General features: G+C 36.6%; 1 protein-coding gene across 4 annotated transcripts in view; it reads right to left on the bottom strand.

The window, feature by feature from the left end:
• Window positions 1-19,676, bottom strand: part of EPHA7 (EPH receptor A7) — a 156,334-nt gene that overhangs the window by 98,124 nt on the left and 38,534 nt on the right. For all 4 annotated transcript variants that reach the window (XM_065731030.1, XM_065731032.1, XM_065731031.1 and 1 more), the window contains exons 4-5: window positions 3,516-3,671; window positions 2,324-2,659 (exon numbers count right to left, since the gene is read on the bottom strand). In XM_065731030.1, coding sequence (XP_065587102.1) covers window positions 2,324-2,659; window positions 3,516-3,671 — 492 coding nt within the window. The remainder of the gene's footprint in view (window positions 1-2,323; window positions 2,660-3,515; window positions 3,672-19,676) is intronic.

Here is a 19,676-nt window from a genome sequence, read left to right on the forward strand (position 1 = left end):
AATGAGGATCCACAACATGTGGTTGTAAAAAAAGTGGTCTTTCCTTTTTGTGAATCTATTTTTTTTTCTGAAAGATTATTTTCTTTAACATGATTTTTTTTTTTATTCTGGTGAAATAGGCTTCATTTTCATGGTATTTTTAATTGGAAGATTTTGAAGTGCTTGATGAAGAAAGTTAACTTTATTTTACAGATGGAGAATTAAAGAGGGCCTTTTTTATTTAGAAAATCTGTTTTTATGTATATTCTTTTCATATGCCCAACTGGAAGCATTTACATTATGATACTTAGAAGTGCTAAAGAGACAAAGCTTCAGCTTTACAAGGATCCTTTTTCTCAGTGGTGACAGTGTTCAAATTCTGCTGCACTGTAAAATGCATGCCTAGACATAATCCCACAGCAAACTGGAGAGGGCTGGGGGAACAGGGTCAGACATCCTGCTGCATGCTCTTATAAAACTTATTTTGGTGCATGAAGGCTTTTTCATTACTTGAAATCACCAGGCCACATGTAATTGCCTTTCGTAATATCTATGCAAGTTACAGTTTTGCTAACATCTCTGGGCAAGATTTAAGGATCGTTTTGTAAAATCATACAGCTCATTCATAAGGTATCACAGGATAATCACCTTATGTCTCCTGGTTCAAAAAAACCCTATACATCTGTGACTATTAGAACACTAGGGAATTAATAAAATAAATTATCTAGGGAGTAATACAACACATTTCTGATTAAGAGTTTTTCATCTTCCTGACACCAGACACTGAAAAACACTGAAATATGCTGTGTGTCACTAAACTATCAAGGAACATGAGGTAAAGCCTATTTGATTCAGCAAAACAAAAACAAAAGCCCATATCCTCTTTTTTATGTGGTAATTCTCTACGGGCATCTGCAAAGAGCAGTACACTGTCCACCTTTGTACATCTGAAGAATTACAAATGATTATTTTAAAAATGAAAAGTCAAGATGCTAAAATAATATAATCTGTGAAACAAAAACAGTTTCAGAGTAAGCTCTCAGTGCTCAAAAACTCATCTGAAACCCCAAGAACTAAATGAACTCAGAGAGCAAATCTTTCAGTCATCGAGTTGGTTACAAAATCAAATAAAATGTGGATTTGGTATGCAGGGAAGCAGTATGGGGAATTTAAATATCCCATAAATATTCCAGACTAACTTTAATAACTACATAAACCATCCTAGGTTTGAGGGTGAGGAGAGGGGAGGGGAAGTGAAATAAAACTTCTTGTCTTCTTTTTTAATTACCATCTTTAAAGTGTGGAGTAACTAAATAACTGCCATTTTCCCTGCATGTTCATGTGGCAATGAACAAACAGGGAAAATGTATGGTAATTTTGTCTTCAGTCTCAAGTATCAATATAAGGTAACAATTATACCTGAAATTATATATGATAAAAAAAAAGGAGAACTTGATCACAATAACATTTTCCTCGAAGATGTAAATCTTAAATATTCTTTAAAACACAGGTTAGCTGTTCTTATAGCAAACAACAGTCATTCATACAATTTTTAAGGCATTTCTTTGAGCGATAGATCTTGCAATTATTGTTTGGTTTAACACATAAAGGTATAAGTTTATTTTTATTGTGATATACTGTAGATTCAGAGGCCTATGTATTTTTATCAAGAAATAACTTATCATTTCAGAGTCCCAAATCAGAGAATTCTGCTTTTTCACTGAGCATGCAGACAACTAAAGCCCTGTTCCCCCTGGGGTGATACGCTGGTTTGATTTTATTTTCCCTGACATTTCACCTGTCAGATTATGATAAGTAGAAGAAACAAAGAATAACCATCACATTCTCACTGAATCTCATAATCAGATATCTAGAAATACAAGACAAATTAGAAATGTAATCCCACGGGAAAACATGAACACCAAAAACACTATGAGATATCCAAATCACCTTCTAATGACCTGGGACTCCTATACAGTTTTAAAATATCCAAAAAGAAAGAACGTGTAAGACTTTTACATCCACTTTTTCTTCAAATACTAGGGAATAACTTATCATGATGCAGGAAAAAAAATTTCAGAATTCAAAAAATCTATTTAATAATAAAGCCATTACATTTTCTTTAAGTTTTTCATGTAGTTTTATGAAAGCAATCCTGAAGCCAATAAACAGGAGAGATCACCAAGAAATAGTATGAACTCAACTTAACTAGTTGGCAAAGCAAAAAGATTAACGAGCCAGAATGCACCAAACATGCTCCTGATTTACTGCATCTGTGGTTTGCATGTTCCCCATTTCTCTTAGTCTCACACTGTTGATATTCATATGAATGGTGAAATCTTACCTGCTTGACCAGTGGTAATACTGACAGCTGCAAAAAGCCTCTGGGAACGACTCAAGTCAGACACTCCATTCACAGCTTCAACTTCAAATGTGTAGTTAGCATGAGCTAGCAGGTCCATGACAGTGACATAGTTATCTACTAATCCAGTTTGCTGGGGCATATATCCAATGTTACTCCCACAAGGAACGCATTCACCCTGCTCCCAGCTGCACCTCTTGCACAAAATGCGGTAGGTCACATCATTTCTTCCCCCATTGTCAGCAGGAGGACTCCACTCTAAACTCACAGTAGTCTGGTTGATGTTGAAAATGAGGTTCTGTGGTGCAGACGGAGGTCCTGTTTAACACAGAAAAGGTCCAACATAAAGGCACAGAACCACTGTGGGACATGCAGCTAGCATTCTAATTACTAAGACAGAAAATAGCTGAAGCATTTTTCTTCACATAAACATTTCATTATTTTTTACAACAAGCTCCATAAAAGCTTCCTTGAACTCACTTGGCAAGAGCTTTATTTATTTTCCATTAAGGCATCAGGCTAACAATTGTCTGTGTATTTACTGCAACTGACTTGAGCCGTTTCTCTTCTGAGCAATTAAAAGGATTGGTTAATGTACCTTAAAGGTTGCCTTTTATAGTTTTCCTAGTATGGGAATTGTTTCTTTCTTCTAAACATATAACACCAGCATGGTAGCTCTTTGTTATGAGCTCTGGTACGATTTACAGAGATATTTGGTGCTGTTTTGGATTTAGCAGACTTGCACTATTTGATCCGCATATCTGTGCAGGCTAGTCTATCTGAAGATGCAAGTTTAAGCCAGATCCAACCACTTTTCAATTAAAACTCAAATCTACACAGGCTACTTTGTATTTTTCCTGTTACTCATTTTTATATTATATCACATAAAGTACATCATCTGCATCAGTTTTAATGCCATAAGAAAGCTATGCCTGTATTCCATTAAGAATTACACACTTACTCAACATGCAATATTTTCCAATATTATATCAAGCAAACGTGAAGATTACATTTTTGCTGATCCCATGTTCACTGTCAATTTTTCCCCCTCTGCCTTTCAATTTTGTTTGCTATAACAAATGTACTTTTCAAATACAAGAAACTGCTAGCTACAAATGACAGCACCTGGTTGGTTAAGCAATGTCCTTTACTATTAAATTCACAACAGACTCACTTGTGCATGCAACATATGGTGGATCAGAAGGTGCTCTATAATAGCTATCTTCACAGTCGCATCTTGAAGATCCCTCTTTGTCAGAAAAGCTGTGAGTAGGGCAGCGGGAACACTGCAGATCTTGTGAAGATGATTTGTAGAACCCACGGCCACAAGCTAAAGAACAACACAAATTAAGACTTAGATTTGCACAGAATAGTATTGAGATCTTTATTCTGTCTCCATTGTATTTAGCACACATTGCTATGAACATCAAAACTACCCATTCTATTAGGGTGGTGAAAGCAAGATACGCTCACAATTTCTCTTTCTCTAGTTGGCACTATTAACGTTTTTGTAGCATTTTTTATGAATGCAAGCATATGCTACAAATATGCCAGCAGTTTGCAGCACAATGTTTTAACACAGGGACACAGAAATAAACATCATTTTTCACCAAAGTAGAGTAGAAAAATGGTTTGAAACAACTGGAGTACTTCCTGCAGAACTTCAAATAAGTGAAAAAAGCCTGGGGAAGCTCTTCGCTAAGTCCACTGAAGAATTTCTGAATCAGTTGATTTGGAATTAAGGTAGCAAAAGTTACTGATTTGAGAAACCCAAAGAAGCCACAAACCACAAGAAAAGTCTGATCCCCAGGAAAAATATGAGGTGTGAACACTTGTTGGACAGGTGGTGCTGGTACAGGACAAGCAGAAATAGGAGGAGGGCTGACAGCATGAGTAGCACAAATATTTTTTCCAGTTTCACAGAGAGAGACAACTAGGCTGAAACAAATCTAACAAAACTTCTAAGGAAGGGTTAGAAGATGGATAATTCAAAATATGCACACAAGATCACTTCATATTTTGTTTTGTGTTCTGTGAGACTGTGAAAGTAAAAACGTGTCGTGTTCAAGAACTTAACAATTTGGAATATTTTTATCAGCTACTGTCACAGTTCCCAAAGCAGAAACACCCATAAAACATACCTCTGGCAACACTTTCAAGCAAAGGACTACAACTTAGAAAGCCATCTTAAGAATTGCTCAACTATTTGAGCTTTAGGGGATGGGAAAGACAGAAGTGGAGATCACACAATGCTGAAATTGGAAACAGATTAAGACTCCATTTCAGCACTGAGGTTACGGGCAAACTTACAAGCACTGCCAACATAAAAAACCCAGTAAACAGAAGTTCTCCAGAACTTTCTAATAAAACAAAAGACTTTATAACCACACGATTTTATTCTTTTTCCCTATCCCTCACAAACAATCTAACCGTCTTCTAAGCTGCCACCTGTATGTAAATAACTGAGGGGGAAACTTAGTATTACATATCAAAATATTAAAGCTAGTTAAATAGTCATTCTGAAGTCAGAGAGAGAGAATTTACTTTGGTTATATTCATATTTGCTTGGATGTTTTCTCAGAATAGAAGTGCAAAGTATCAGAAGTTGCTGATATTTAGAGCAGTTATTTCTGTTTTCTGGTATGGCAGTCATGGAAAGAGTAAGAAAACAATGAGCTTTATCTAAATCTCACTGAAGTCAATGAAGAGTGTCTTTGACTTTAGCAGCATTTGGACTGGAATCGCAGTGTAGCTGTGGCCATGTGACTCTCGTTAATCTGATGCATTTTATGCAATTGAAAGAAAAACTTAGAGGCAAGATAATAATAAAGTTGATTAGTTAGTAAAAAACCACACTGGATCACACCAGTATAAGATAATTGGAAGCTCTGGCCCTGTACTATTATCAGTATATTAACTTTTGGAAGAAAAATATGCCTGAAGGACAGGAAACACTGTAACATTTAGTTTGTTATGCTGAAAAAAAAATAAATCAACAAGCAGGGAATTACCTGGCAGAGAAAATAACCATGCAAAGCATGTATCCTTTGACTTTGACAAAGGGGCATGATTTTTCATTAAAAAAAACCAACAAGCTCTGCTTGTAAAACATGCTATAGTTTGAATCTACCACAGTAGCTGCAAACATACACCATTAAGAAAAGGAGAAAAATAATTTTAGAGAAGCACTTTGGGTAAACACAAGCAGTGAAATTCTAGTTGTGCTAAATTTATCTCAGAATTAGCTCTTTACACCTTCATTCAAGATTCAGAATTTCCTGATGAAAGACAAAGAGCACAAAAGCTGAACTGATTTGTATTCATGTACCTTAAGACATGTATTTAAACTTCTGTCTGCTCTTTCAGTACTTGCAATAATACTGACCAAATAATAGTTTCCTGCCTTTCTTAAATAGTCATGTTCCTCTCATGCCGAGCAAAACACTGGACAAATACACTGGGCCTTCCAGCACACAGCCCTCTGCAAAAGCAAAGAGCAAACTTAAAAGGCAAAGATCCCTACTGTGATTCCAGTCTGTCCTTCTCAGCAGGAGACATATCTGAAGCAAAGACACGGAGCAAAATAGAGATTTCAGACAGAAATAGCAAAATGTAAATAGAAAACTCCTTTTATTATTTTTTTCTGATGCCTTGATCAAGACATTTATGTGCTTAGTTGCTTATTTAAAGTAAGTGTGCGTTTCTTACTAGACTTCAAAGGATTTGAATATCTGACACTAGTTTACATGACTGAAAACCATTTATTCCCCCTCATAGCATACTGGGGGCAGCAGGTTCAGAAACTTGAACCATGCTACAATTCCATTCTTCTTTTTCCAAGAAGAGGTTTATGTGATGACATGTAATAACCACCCCTTCAACTAAGGAACCCTGTAAATTTAAGGGGCAGTGTAATCCAGATATGACATTTTTAACAGTAGGAAAATAGTTTTAAAAAAATTTAAGAAACTTAGTAACTCCTTAGATAGGAAAGTATGCTGGGGCACACATCACAGTTAAAAGCACTTGTTAGAGGAAAGCAACAATATTGTTTTCCCCCTTTACTTCACAAATCAAATTAAAAAAAAAATCAGTTTAGCAGAAGAATATAAAATAGAATACATATATTGCTCTTAAAATGCTATAAATACTTCCCTGTGTTTAACATTGTCCATGTCAAGAAATGTGCAACTCAGAATTCTATCAAAACAGAGTGTTGCGCAGACCACTTATCAAAATGTGATCGCAGGTTGGAAAGAACTACTTTAAAATACTTTTCTGATGCTTTTACTATCATTTTTTTCCTTTTGTTTTACAGTGCCAAATTATCGTTGTCGACAAAAGAAGAAGAAATAGCCAAACATTACAGGGAACTCTGCAAATGCAAATCTAAAAGCAATAAATTTAAAAATAAAATCTAAAAATTAAAAAAAAAAAAAGGAAATGTGTACAGTTCTTCAAAAGTATCTCATGAACAAACTTGAGGCAGTTCAAATTGCATTTTATCACATTCATTATAATATCTCAATTCACTGGTGCAAGAGAACACTCAGCAGTAACACATTTTGCCAACAAAGGAGTCTATTTGTAAATCAGAGTACGGTGCTGAAGCAGTGATGGGAGACATGCAGGCATGTCTACCTAGTGAGGCAGCACTATGAAGGTGTAGCCAGCCTTGGTTTCAGCAAATTGGAACTCTTTGGCTCTCACTCAAGCAAGGTAAGATTCTGGAGTGATTTTGTTACTGAAGGGCTTCTAGGACATTGACAAAGGTGAGGGTGACAAAGAGATGAAAGCCAGCACAAAACCAATTTAATTATATTCATTGTGATTTGTCATTTTAAGCCAGTTATTAGGAAGAACAGCCATCCCCAACTGAAGCTCCTGTTTTGTTCAAATGTGCTACAAAGTCTCACCCATTCCAGGAAAAGGTTTAAAACCAAGAGCAGTAACACTTCTGGCAGCGCAGAGGCAGAATTGCACTTACCAACCTAATGTAAAATACTCTTTAAAAGTTAGCTAGTAGTTATTTCCCCACATATTACAAAACTCACAACAAATATAGGAGAGAATTGTACTTCAGCCAAGATAGAATTCTTTGCTTGCTACTTGATCCTCAAAACTGGTAGAGACTGACGGCCTGCAACCACCCAGGACTGCCCAGCACCCTGGACTTGTTTATTTGCCTGTGATAGCCACGGCTGCTCCTCAAAGCACACCTCCCCACCTCCTCTGCATAGCGAAGAGATTTCTTCTGTTCAGAAGCTGGCAGAGTTCCACCATGAAATACAAAGCCGATGTGAACTGCCCCCGGATGAGTGAGACTCCTTCACCACAGAGCTGAATTTTGAAACTGAGCAGGGCATGTCATTTCATATTTAAACTTCCTTGTCTGAGAGCCTTAGATAAAGACCTCTACTATTCTGTCTGCATATGATGAAAGGCCCCTGTGAAGATGACACTAGCAATATTTCTTGGCTTGTACCAAGGTGCTTTCTTCCTCTACACTCAGTTGCACTCAGTTGCACTCAGTCATAACAATGATGTATCGTGACAGCAGGATCTGGCTGGGCAGGATTGCAGTGGCAGCGCAGGATACCCTTTCAAAGATGTGTTTAACATATGCCACTGCAGTCAGTGCAATCACATTTCGAGCCCATGTGGTTGGGTGCTTAAGAACTTATACAAATACTGTAAATAATGGAATATTGGAAAACAATAAAAAATACTGAAACATTAACACAATCTACTAAGAGCTATAATGCCACCAATATGGCATACTAAGGCACTTGCCACTCTAACTAGAGATGCTAACGCCAGTTTATGCAGCAAAATAGCAGCTTCTCTGCTGAGAGCACATCACATGCCTTAGTAGACTGGTAGAGACCAAATAATATTTTTCTTTCCATATTAAAAAAAAAAAAAGAAATTCTGGAAGAGGGAATGAAGACAGATGTGACAGATGTGGAAAGCAGCAAACAGCATTCTGGAGTCCCACTTCTGGGACACGAAAAAGGAACACGTTAAATACTGTTCATTTCTATGTAATCTTTTCACTACAAACACCACAGAGATTCATTTTGCTTCTAGATTAGCTACAGGACTGAAATTAGGAAGGATGATGGAAATACAGTAAGGGTTAAGAATGCCATGTGTAACTACTGATGTTTATACAGCCAAAGTAGAAAGAATAAACAGTTGTAGGGTGGTGACACATTAATCAAGAAACTTGTTTGCAATCAAATTTAAAAAAAAAAAAAGAAATTTCAATTTTTAGATGTGGAAGGATTGTAGGTGGCATACCTGCTTAAAGAGCACACAATTGGTTGTGGCTTTTGATTATGATTTTTCAGTTTCTATGGAAGTAAGTAAACATAATGAGTTGCAAAAAGGAGACTGCACTATTTGATACCATTTTAAAAAGTGGACTCATGTTTTTTACAGAGAGAAAAATAAAGATGCCAAAATGTGTCAGCAGAGTTGTTTTTACAGTTGTAAGTAAATTTTAGTGACACACATGGTACAGTTTCACATACACTGAAGAAGGTGAAACTAAAGTTTTACAATAGATACTTTAAGAATGTCAGCGTCAAAATATGTCAAACAAATAATTACAAAATTTTAACCATTTATGAACTTGGGATTAAGACCCTCTGAGAACCGCAGACAAATGACTGCCCACCTCAGGCACTCTTACTGTTGACTTGAATAAAGTAAACTGACCACCTGTAAAAGTGATCCTACACACTGCACTTCTTTTTCTTTAGGCAATGACTAGAATTTGCTTTCCATTTGCGTGGACACAAGCCTTCAATCTTGCGATTTCTTTTGGGTTATCTTAATGAACTCCTTACATTTCTACCCTCCCCAGACCTGTTAACATTAAAGACAATTCAGCTAACCCCCTTTTCACAAAAATTATGTATACACAAGGAGTTTGTGCAGATGTTTCCTGGATGAAGTTATGCAGCTGCAAAGACTTTATTAATTATAAAATGCAAAATGGATTGTTCTGTAATTGAAACTCTCTGGGGCTCTGATACATTTGAAAATTAATATACATACATGTATGGTCAGGACATAGATGGATGCTGTTAGATTATTTATTACAGGTGGATGTTTTAACTAACGCAGAAAAAAGGGCTGGTCTTTCTCCACTGGAGCTTTCAAACATTTTCTTCATATTAATATCTGTGGTTCCATAACTCAGAGCTGAAAGCACAGCTTGCAGAAACAGTACTCCCACTGCTAGTGTTGCTGACCTCATCTACGATGGACAGGTCCAGAATCTTTATTTTAATCCTATTGACAGCGCCTCAGTGGGAGTAATTATAACAGTCGGCCACAAATCCAGACCTCCTGTCACTGATATATTAGGGTTTTTCACAACGAAAATGAGCAGCAGACAAGGAGGATGAAAACAACATGGGGTAGTGATTATAGCAAGATTTGTCAACCCCCCTTCTGTATGAACCTGCTAGAAACATATGACAATTTGGCATGGGAGACACCAGAAATGCAAAATGCTTAATCTTCTACAGTACCAAAAATACAATTTAGAAAAAAATTTGGTGTTCGATGGGCGTTGTTCTATTATGACACACTTGGCTAGCAGATCACAACATCCGCCACAGGCACTTTTTAGCCAACATAGCTGAAAAGTTTAGATAAACTGAAAGCGAACCATTATATAATATAATTCCCAAATGTGGACATCAGTGTGAAATAGTAGACATAAGAAACCCAGTTACTAAAGGAGACTTTATAACCTCTGATCCTTTTTTTCAATAATTTGTGTACATTCAAGTCATTACTGTGTTTGAAACTGTAAATTACTTTCATAGTGAGAGATGGCATCTGTTATGCCTTCTCTGGCACCCAATATATATTCTTTTATAAGGATCTCAGACTGTAGTATTTTATTTGTCTAACTACTATGTAATGATTAATGTCTAGCTGAAAAAGATGTTTATTTTAGCTTGATTTTTAAACTGCAATAGCATCTGAAGATTATTCATGTTTCAACCAAGGAATTATGTTGTATGGTTTAGTCAGAGTAAACTGAAGACTCTTAATGGTGTCTTAGCTATAGTGTGAATGACATATCTAAATAGGGCTGTCCCATGGCTGCATACCATCATCCACCAAATGTTTGCTGTTGCCTGTCAGGAATCTCTCAGACTCGTATTCACTTCCCAAGCCTAATATGCCCTTATTGTCCAAAGTCCCGCTAATGCCTTTTGAGAGATGTTCACATACCACTGTTCACACAAACGAAGATCCAAAAATAGAATGCTTGCTAAGCAATAGTAACTCAGTCACATTTTTTCCATCAAATGAAATGAAACCTCTACTTCCCTACAAATTTGCTTTAGAAAATTACTAAGCACGTCATCGTGTGTGCCTATTCAACATACAAACTTGCAAAGAAGTGTTATAGGAACAAAGAACTATTCTACAGTGTTTTGCTGGCTGATTTATACACAAGGTCGTATCAATCAGGATAAAGAACGTAGCCCGCAAATCAAAGAATAACCAATATCGCTATACTGTAACAGCAAAATTACCTAGAAAGTAAAGATTCTGAATAAGTATATAAAAGTCAACACTTAGATGTCAATTAAAGAAATTCCAGTTTAGTCTTGATCACAATTAATTGAGTGCATTGAGGTTATGAAATAATGTTTCTCTACATTTTCAGAGTTTGCAAGGATTTCGGCATGTGCCTCTCATTAACGATCTTGGGAAGCAAAAATAAAAAGCCACTCCATATTTTAGGAAAATTCACACGTGAGAGATACACTAAAAAATACAGACAGCTTTGAACTCCATTAGAGAACAGAGAATACAAAATGAAAGGTGGGTTACAGAACTGAAAGGAAGAAAGATACAGTGGCTTTCCTCTTCCCTCTTTCCCTTTCCTCTTCCCCTTTTTTTCCCCTTTGTTTTCTGCTGTGCCCATCCCTGAGATAAAGTTTTCAAGGTGCTGGAGTAGCTTCTGCACAGAGCTAACCTATGAGCCAGATTAGGAGTAACGACTCCACACTTAGCAGCACATAATGTAAATTCATCACAAATATGAAACAATGCCTAAAGCGTGGATTTTGTCAGTAGTATTAATTTTATCTGTCTTCCTCTGTAGGTTCTCAATCAGTCAAAAAACTAATGGAAGAATGCAATTGGCTGACTCTTGCATATTTGTTTTTGCTCGTTTATTTGGAAAGGAGTGTTGTGAGTTTTTTGATTTTGCTATTTGGTTTTATTTTAAAACTTTGACTGACTAGGTAATATTCAGTTATGATCTTCTCTATTAATGCTTTTATTAGTCATTATTGACAGTTTAAATTATGGTAACTAAGAATCCAGCAGATCTAAGAACAGTAACTACCACAGTAACTTGTGTTACAGAAGTAATAGTGTTCTGATAGGAAAGTTAGAGGATTATCTAATTCAGAATAGCACATCATTTACATGCATCACCCAGAAACAGACATTGCTTCAACAAGAAGCAAGTGCAAATTTCACTGCAGTTAGTGCTTTATTTCTAAACAAACGCACAAAAACTTTACACTAAAAATGTCCCAAACATGTAACAATGTATTTTTTAGCTTTCACAAAGTTCAATTCTAACAGTCCTAAAAATTGAGCAAAAAAATAAATAAATAGTAAGGACATCAATACAATAGATTATTTCATAAGCTTTTTCTTTTTAATTTGTCCTTCCTATTCTTTGGATGTAGCTCAAACAGCAAAGCACCAAAAGATTCCTCATAGTCTTCAAGGTAGCTTACTTTATACACAATTCTCTTCTTGCACTGCAGTTATGTCCCCAAACTTCTCCAGCATCAGAGAGGTTCTGTACAGCCACGCCTTATCAGTTCATAAAGAAATTAATCCTTCAAGGTGTTCAGTGCACATTTGGACTTTTCCATTGCAAACACGCCTTGGGAAAGGTTCCCTGTTATTTTCTTCAGAGAACAAAAATCACGTAAAGTTAGGAGTTGTAATGAAAATGAAGACATTCTGGGGTTTTGTTTTGGTTTTGCTTGTTTTCTAAATAAAAATACAGTAAAATCTATTAACTGATAAACCATTTGGAAAAAAAATTTGAATTTGACATCAACAGGACTCCCATGGTCATCTTATCTGACTTTCCAACAAAGCAAGAATCTTTGTATCATGAAAAAACATCTTAAGCATAGTAGACATAGAAATATACTCTAAATGAAACTGAAAGTACTAGTTACTAGGTAGGACCTCCACATCTTTCCCTCTTTTTCTGTTTTCTTAAACAATTCAGTTGTTTTAGAATCTTTTAGCATCACTGCCTCCACTCAAATAAAAAAAATGACTGACCCACTCTAAACAGCTACAACATCACGCAGCACTGCTGCAACTACAAGACAATGACCTTTCCTAAGAAGCAGAGGACTTGTCATGTCCCCTGACATGACCATCTCTAATGCTTATTAATGTCCCCAGCTAACTGAACAGTCCTGGTCCTGACAGTTTGACTGCCAAGCTCCTCTGGTCACGAAGTCACAGTGTTTTTCACCAAACTCCACAAGTACTGTTTCCAAATACCTACCAAGACTTTCCTGCTTCCTGGCTGCCAATTTTTTTCTTTTGGGGGGAAAATATTTTGAAACTTCCACAAGAAATGTTAACTGGTGAAGAGAAAACTGTGAAAACATTTTTGCTGAAGTTGCTTCAAAATTATCAAAGGTAGAATGAAAACAGGAATACGGTTTGGTCTATCATAGAGACATGTCAGCAAGGTCTGTTAGCCAAAGAGATATGGTTGGCAGAGATGAAAGCTTCCAACTTGCTTATCATTCTTCAGAGCTCTGCTGAGAATTGTTTCTCATTCTTCCAGCAGAAATGCTTAATTGAAGTAATAATAAAATGTGAAATCAATGAAAATACAAGCTGAGTAGTTTTTGTACTGATGGGGAGAGAACAGTGCTAGGCTTGCTCATTCAGTCTATCTTTACATCATCAATTCTCTCCTCACACAAAGGACTCTATCCTGATGCCCCAATATCCTGTCTTACAACAACTACGCAGATACAAATGTAATGGGAGATCCTATAATGGCCTAAGAATAACCTGAAATGATTTCATGAAATCTTTTTGTCCCACATGAAATAACTGAGCTTTTTTGGGACGCAGAGCATATCGTTTAGGATAAAGTTCTCAGTAAATGAAGTGAGGCAAATAGATTTGTCACTATAAATTTTCTGAAGCTTAGACCAATCAACTTGATGGAGATGTTTAATTTTATCTGACTGTAATGATGTTTAATAATTGGCTGGCAAGAAATAGTTTTGGAGAGCTTATTCATAAAACAGAACAGAAGCAGACATCTCTGTAAGTGTTCCAATTGAAATGAAATTAAAATAACTTAATAACACATTTTTGTTTCCTTTGGACAGTGACCTACCATTAGCATTCCAGGCCTAAATCCAGCAGAAATTTTTCACGGGTTTCTCTAACACTCTCCTCATGTCCAGCATTGTAGAGCAGACAAATCCATATAAACGAGAGACCAGCTTTCAAGAACCCATGGGAGCAAAACAATTAAACTTCTGCACAACTGTGCCTCTAAGAATCTAAAAATAACTTTAATGGCAGACACTGGTTTCAGATATCCCAACATTTAAAGTCAACTGTCCTACTTAGAAAAAAATGTTTGTGTCTATCAGTCGTCAGTGGTTCTTAGGGAGTAACACGTGCAAAAAAGTAACTGTTCTACTCAGTTACATTGGGCTTGGAGAGGAAGAAATAAAAAACACTTCTAAGGAAGAACAAAAAATGCACTTAACTTTCCTTAGGAAGAGGTTCCCTTCCAGGTTCACTGAAATCAGCACATTTTTTAACAGTGTACAGACTGCAAGTGTGTAAGTATTTAGCTATAATCTTTAAAAATAAAAATAGATTTAATATCTCTATCTAAAGATTAAAGTGTCAATTTAGTAATAGATTACAAAGACATTGATCCTCTTTAATGGAAAATAGAAAAAGAAAAAATGTATTACAATAGCAATTCACTGATAATAAACTGAAATTGAATAACATTTGAAGAATCTTGTTTTCCCAGATTCACACAATGTTCTAATTCCAAATATTACAGCCTGAGTTGTGATACTGTGAGATGAAGCTGTCTTTACTAATTGCACATGCAGAGTAGAACTGTGTCGTACAGCAGAGAGTCTATCAAATCTGCCTGGCAGATCTTTATGGTTTGGAAATGTCACTTTCAACTAAGCACAGAGAAAATAGGGAGGGGTAATAACACAGCTCAGAGATAGTAGCCATCCAAAAAGATAAAGAACACGCTGAGGAAAAGCAGACAACAGATTGTGGAGACAGAACAATCACAGATGGAGGCCAGGTGGGTGGGTCACATTTTTTTAATAAAAGGTTTATTTTCATATTTAAACAGTGCCCCGTTGTGTAAATGTTCAGCAAAGAACTGATAAGAAAATGGATTTGTAAGTGCATTTGAACAAACAACATGTCTTATAGTCAAGAGGGGCTTAGCTGTATATAATTAAGGGATAATGTGCATGGTTGAAGAGTGTGTGATACAACAAGCATTTTCTGCAAGTGATTAAACTCGACTGCAAAACAAAGGAGCTTGATACCCAAAGAAGCATTAGGGAGCCAGCATGGAATAGTATTAAAATATGAACTTTCTTTTTGTTATAGAAGACAAGAGGATATTCATCTAACCACACAAAAGATTTTTTTCAGTGCAAATGCTGTGAATTTCTGCTTCTCTCACCTAATCAAGCACTTTAACTAAGATTATTACGCTTTCCATTTCAGTGTGCAGTTACATTTAATCCCCTAACCTCCTAGGAGAGCAGCTTTGTGGACACACAATGCCCACGTTCAATGGAATCCTATGGACCATATTTCTCTGCATGTTTCCCAGAGAAGATGTGGATGCCCCATTCCTGGAAGCATTCAAGGACAAGTTGGATCTGGCCAGACTGATCTAGCAGTTGGTAGCCCTGCCCACAGTAGAGGGGTCAGAACTACATGATCTTTCAAGTTCTTTTCAACCTAAGCCTTTCTATGATTCAATGATTTCAGAGAACGTAGTTATTACTCATCTGAGAGAAATGAAACCATGAAGATTTGATCCACACCCATTGACACAGTGGGTGTCTTGAACATTGGATGACTTCAATCATGCAATACCAGGAAACTGAATAAGATTAAAGGTTCACTTGCCTACCCAGGCCACTAGCTATGACCTATATCAGATGCTCGCAGAAAGAATATAGGTAGAGGCAGAGGAGACCCACATCCAACAGCAGGAACAAGCAACCTCAATCAATCAGCCATCTTCAGCCTTTTTGCCTAATTTTCCCTGACAGATATTTTTCATGAATTTGACAAAGTACTTTCTCAGACCATTTCATTATCCAGGTGAATAACTGATTGTTAAAGCACGTTTTATTTCTTATTAAAAGAAATGTACCTAGTGCATGTTTCCACACAATTTCTTATATAGCTGTAGCTTGCATAGATATAGCCACGCTGACACAGAATCTGAGTATTAAAGACAGTTATGTGGCACCTGTCATTAAAGACTCTATCCACAGGTATCACTGACAGCAGTGCGAGCTCAGGTACATCCCAGCAGAGACTGCAGTAAAGACACACGAACAATTGCTGTTGCATCTGGCAAGATGGCAGGTATCTTTCTGATAATGTGAATACAGCAAGGCATGTACAAAAATTAAAAGGATTTGGAAACCTAAAATTCCTATTTGTGGGTTGTTTCTTGTTTGTTTTTGTTTTTTATTTATGTCTTGAATTTCAACTTTTCAAGACTAAATAGGGATAGAAAGAATGCTAATACAATGTGCATGTACCCATATTAGCATTTTGTTCGAAGCCAGAGTGAGTTTTTGAAGTGATTTCCTGGTCCTATCTGCTTATGGAGTCGTTATGGAGTCCTGGCTCTGGAGTCATCATAGAACATGGGAAGTTGCTTCCCTTCAGAGGAAACTAATATGAAAATAGACTCCAAGAGTGATACTTGTCCTTCAGTCCTATACGATCCCCAGATAAACACTGCAGAAATATATTTAGAGTCGACATCAAGCCTTTATGATTTCTTTGCTTTACAAATTTACTCCTATTGCTCCATCTCTATCACTAGAAACATCATAATGAAAGGAAAAAATCAATTATTTATTTGAAGAATCTTTAATTGTTGATTTTGATTGACAAATCCATACATAAAATATCTAACATATCTAGAACTAATTCAGGTTGTCCTGACTGTGATCAATTTGCTTCTCAGAAAGAATAATTTATGCATGGACATTTATTCTCAGTGCCCAAGAAACTGCACAATTATTAGAAAAACTGAAAGATACAGAAAGAGAAATGATAGAAGCAAGTTTTTGTAGTCACAAGGAGGCAACAAAAATCACTAAAATAAATAAACGAAATGCTAGTTTACCAAGGAAGTGGCGAGAAAAAGCAAATTTTTTTGAAGTTCAGTATCAGTCAATGGTGCTCAGTTTGTCCTCAATTTAAATGCATGCAGGTCCCAGAAGAAACACTCTCATTTGAGTGAATTGCCCTCACAGCCCATGGCAGAACTCAGCTTTACACTTCGGATGAAATTTAAGGCTTTCAATTAAGCAGCTTTATTCAGAAATCATTCATTCATTCTGAAAACGATGGACTGCCAAGGAAGAAATAAAACATATCTCAAGAAGGCATGAAAGTCATGGCAACAGCCCAGGGGACAGCAGGTATTGTCACTCATAGAAAGCAATCCCTGATATATCCGTAGGCTCTAATACATTTCTGCCTTCAGCTCTTCTACATTACCCAGAAGTAGACTAGTCCCCTAGTACTACTGCCCTTCTTCAGTCTTGCAATGTTCTGAGTTAAATATTTATGTTCTTTTTTAAGGATTTTTTTTTTCATGAACGATAAAAGCTTAAAAATGATTAAACTTTAATTAAAGTTAATTTCATAGGAAAAGCAAAGATTGAATAAATTCAGAGTAATGGGGCTGAGCAATGAGAAACAAAACAAGCCTGCAGTTGTCACTCAGGGCTCAGCTCCTCCTTTTGTCTTTCCAATTTTTATGGGCTCAGCCAGTTGAATTTCCATTATGCCCCATCATTTCCACTTTGTAGCACAGTTCCTTATCACCAGCAAGCACATTAGTCCAACAGGCCTCCTGATCTCACAGTGGTCTCCTCTTAGACTGCAACAGAAAAGCTACAGAAAGGAAAATGGTTGGCCAAATCCAACACTGGATTTAAATTCAAAGACAGATTGGGATTTGGGCATCCTGACTGCCTTGCGCATTTTACGTGGCTGTTGGGAGGGAAACTGCAGCAATCGATAGAGTGAGAATATTTTTAGAGTCGAATTTGCCCAAATTAATCACTCGATCCCCACAGCCTAGTTGACAACAGGCCACAGACTAAATATTCAGGATCAGATTTCTTCCAAGATTACAACACCCAAATCTCTACGTGTCTGCGTTAGCGTTTACAGATGTAACAAATACATGAGTTCTCACTGGAGTCTGTGGAGACCTGAGCTGCCTGACTGTAACTGCTAATCCACTTTGAGAAGGGCTATCCTGCCAGGTACCCAGCTAACTGTCCAAAAGAGTATCGATCTTCTGTGACTCCTGTATCACATCAGCAAACTCACAAAGAAGTCCTGTATGCTACATACCACCTGAAACAAGATCAGACAATTGTTAGGAAATCAACAACAGCCTCCTGCAAGCGGATAGTGGAAAGGCTCTCCAGGTGAAATCTTCAAAATAAATCCTGCTCTCAGTTATTTGTCCTAGCATGACAATATAGAAATCATCCAGTCACACGAATTATCATTAATCCTCAAATGACATCCCACTGCACAGACTTATAAAATAGCTCCTGTTTTCATATGCAAGTAGTTTATCTAGCATCCTCTGATAGGCAGGTAGTGATGAGAAATAGGAACAGTAGATTATCCACAACCGTATATCAGATCTGCCTCTTTCAAGTACCAAATAGATCCATACACAGTGTTGTAGAGCTTTTTATAGCTTGTCGCACAAAGACTCTGTGGCTGAACTGAAATGAGTAATGCATGCCTACAGGGAATGAGATATCAAGCTGCAGCTGGCATATTTGTGCCTCAGAGTAGAGAACTGGTCTACTGCAACTAGGTATTTGAATTCAAAATAAAATAGTGAAGTTCAGTTCTTTTTTATTACATTAAGGCTATGATGACTTTTATATGAAATATGATGAAAAGTAGTTTGGTAACAACACAAAGTGTTAGTTGGTAATTTATTGCATTACAGCAGTAGTACAGATAGAATGTACACTTAAATAATCATAAGTGTATCTACATTTGTGTGCATGTGTGTATACATATGCATGTCTTAAGAGCATTAAATGACATAGTGGTCTCCACTGTTCTAGCATTTTCAAAAACGAATGGCAGGAGTAGCAAACAGCTTTGGTGAAGCCAAGAATTAGTAAACATTCTCAGTTATTAGCGACCCTAGAACACTGAGTTATTAATGACTTTATCAAGTATAGATAGACTCCTAAAATATATAATAAAAGAACAATTTTCCTTTCTGTCATTCATCTTTCTAAAAACTTTGGAATGAATTAACGTAAGACATTGCTGAAATAGCAGATGTAAAAAGTATATATTGGGCTTTTTTGCCACTAAATGCAAGAGCCGCAACAAGCTTTAATTATGGATACTTCTGGAGGATTTGGGAATCCCTAATTAGCATTCCACTTCTTGCACTGCAATGGGTGCCAACTCCTCGGTCCGGCCGTTAAATCTCCTGTTGAATTCAGAAGACACTTTTGTACAATTTCTGTGCCATTTCAATTCCTTTTCACAAAATGTCCATAGGTGACCCAAACTCTACTCTGCAATTTACATACCTTTTTAAGATAATTGATAGTAACCGATAACTTCCCAAAATAAAACAAAATGTCCTCCAGAGCAAGAGGGTTTAAATCATAAATGGAATGCGAAGCTCACTGGAATCTTCCTCAAAAGCAAGGAGAAATTTTGACTATGTATACCTGTACATTTGATGTCAGTGCACAGACTTAATTGCACATATTTGCAAGACTGAGCACAAGTGTCTATCAACAGTGTATGCATATTTTTTTTTTCAATCAATAAGGTTCCCAACAAGAAAATTTGGATTAATTTAATACTCTCTCTTCTTCGTTCTCTGCATGTACACTTTCCCAAGTAGTGCTCAAGGTTTTAAACAGCCCATACATAGTGCTGGATTTTCATGTGTCCTTCTTCAATC

This window comes from Cyrtonyx montezumae, unplaced genomic scaffold, assembly GCF_038088225.1.
Source record: "Cyrtonyx montezumae isolate F1298 unplaced genomic scaffold, pur_monq_1.0 scaffold_13, whole genome shotgun sequence".
Lineage (NCBI taxonomy): Eukaryota > Metazoa > Chordata > Aves > Galliformes > Odontophoridae > Cyrtonyx > Cyrtonyx montezumae.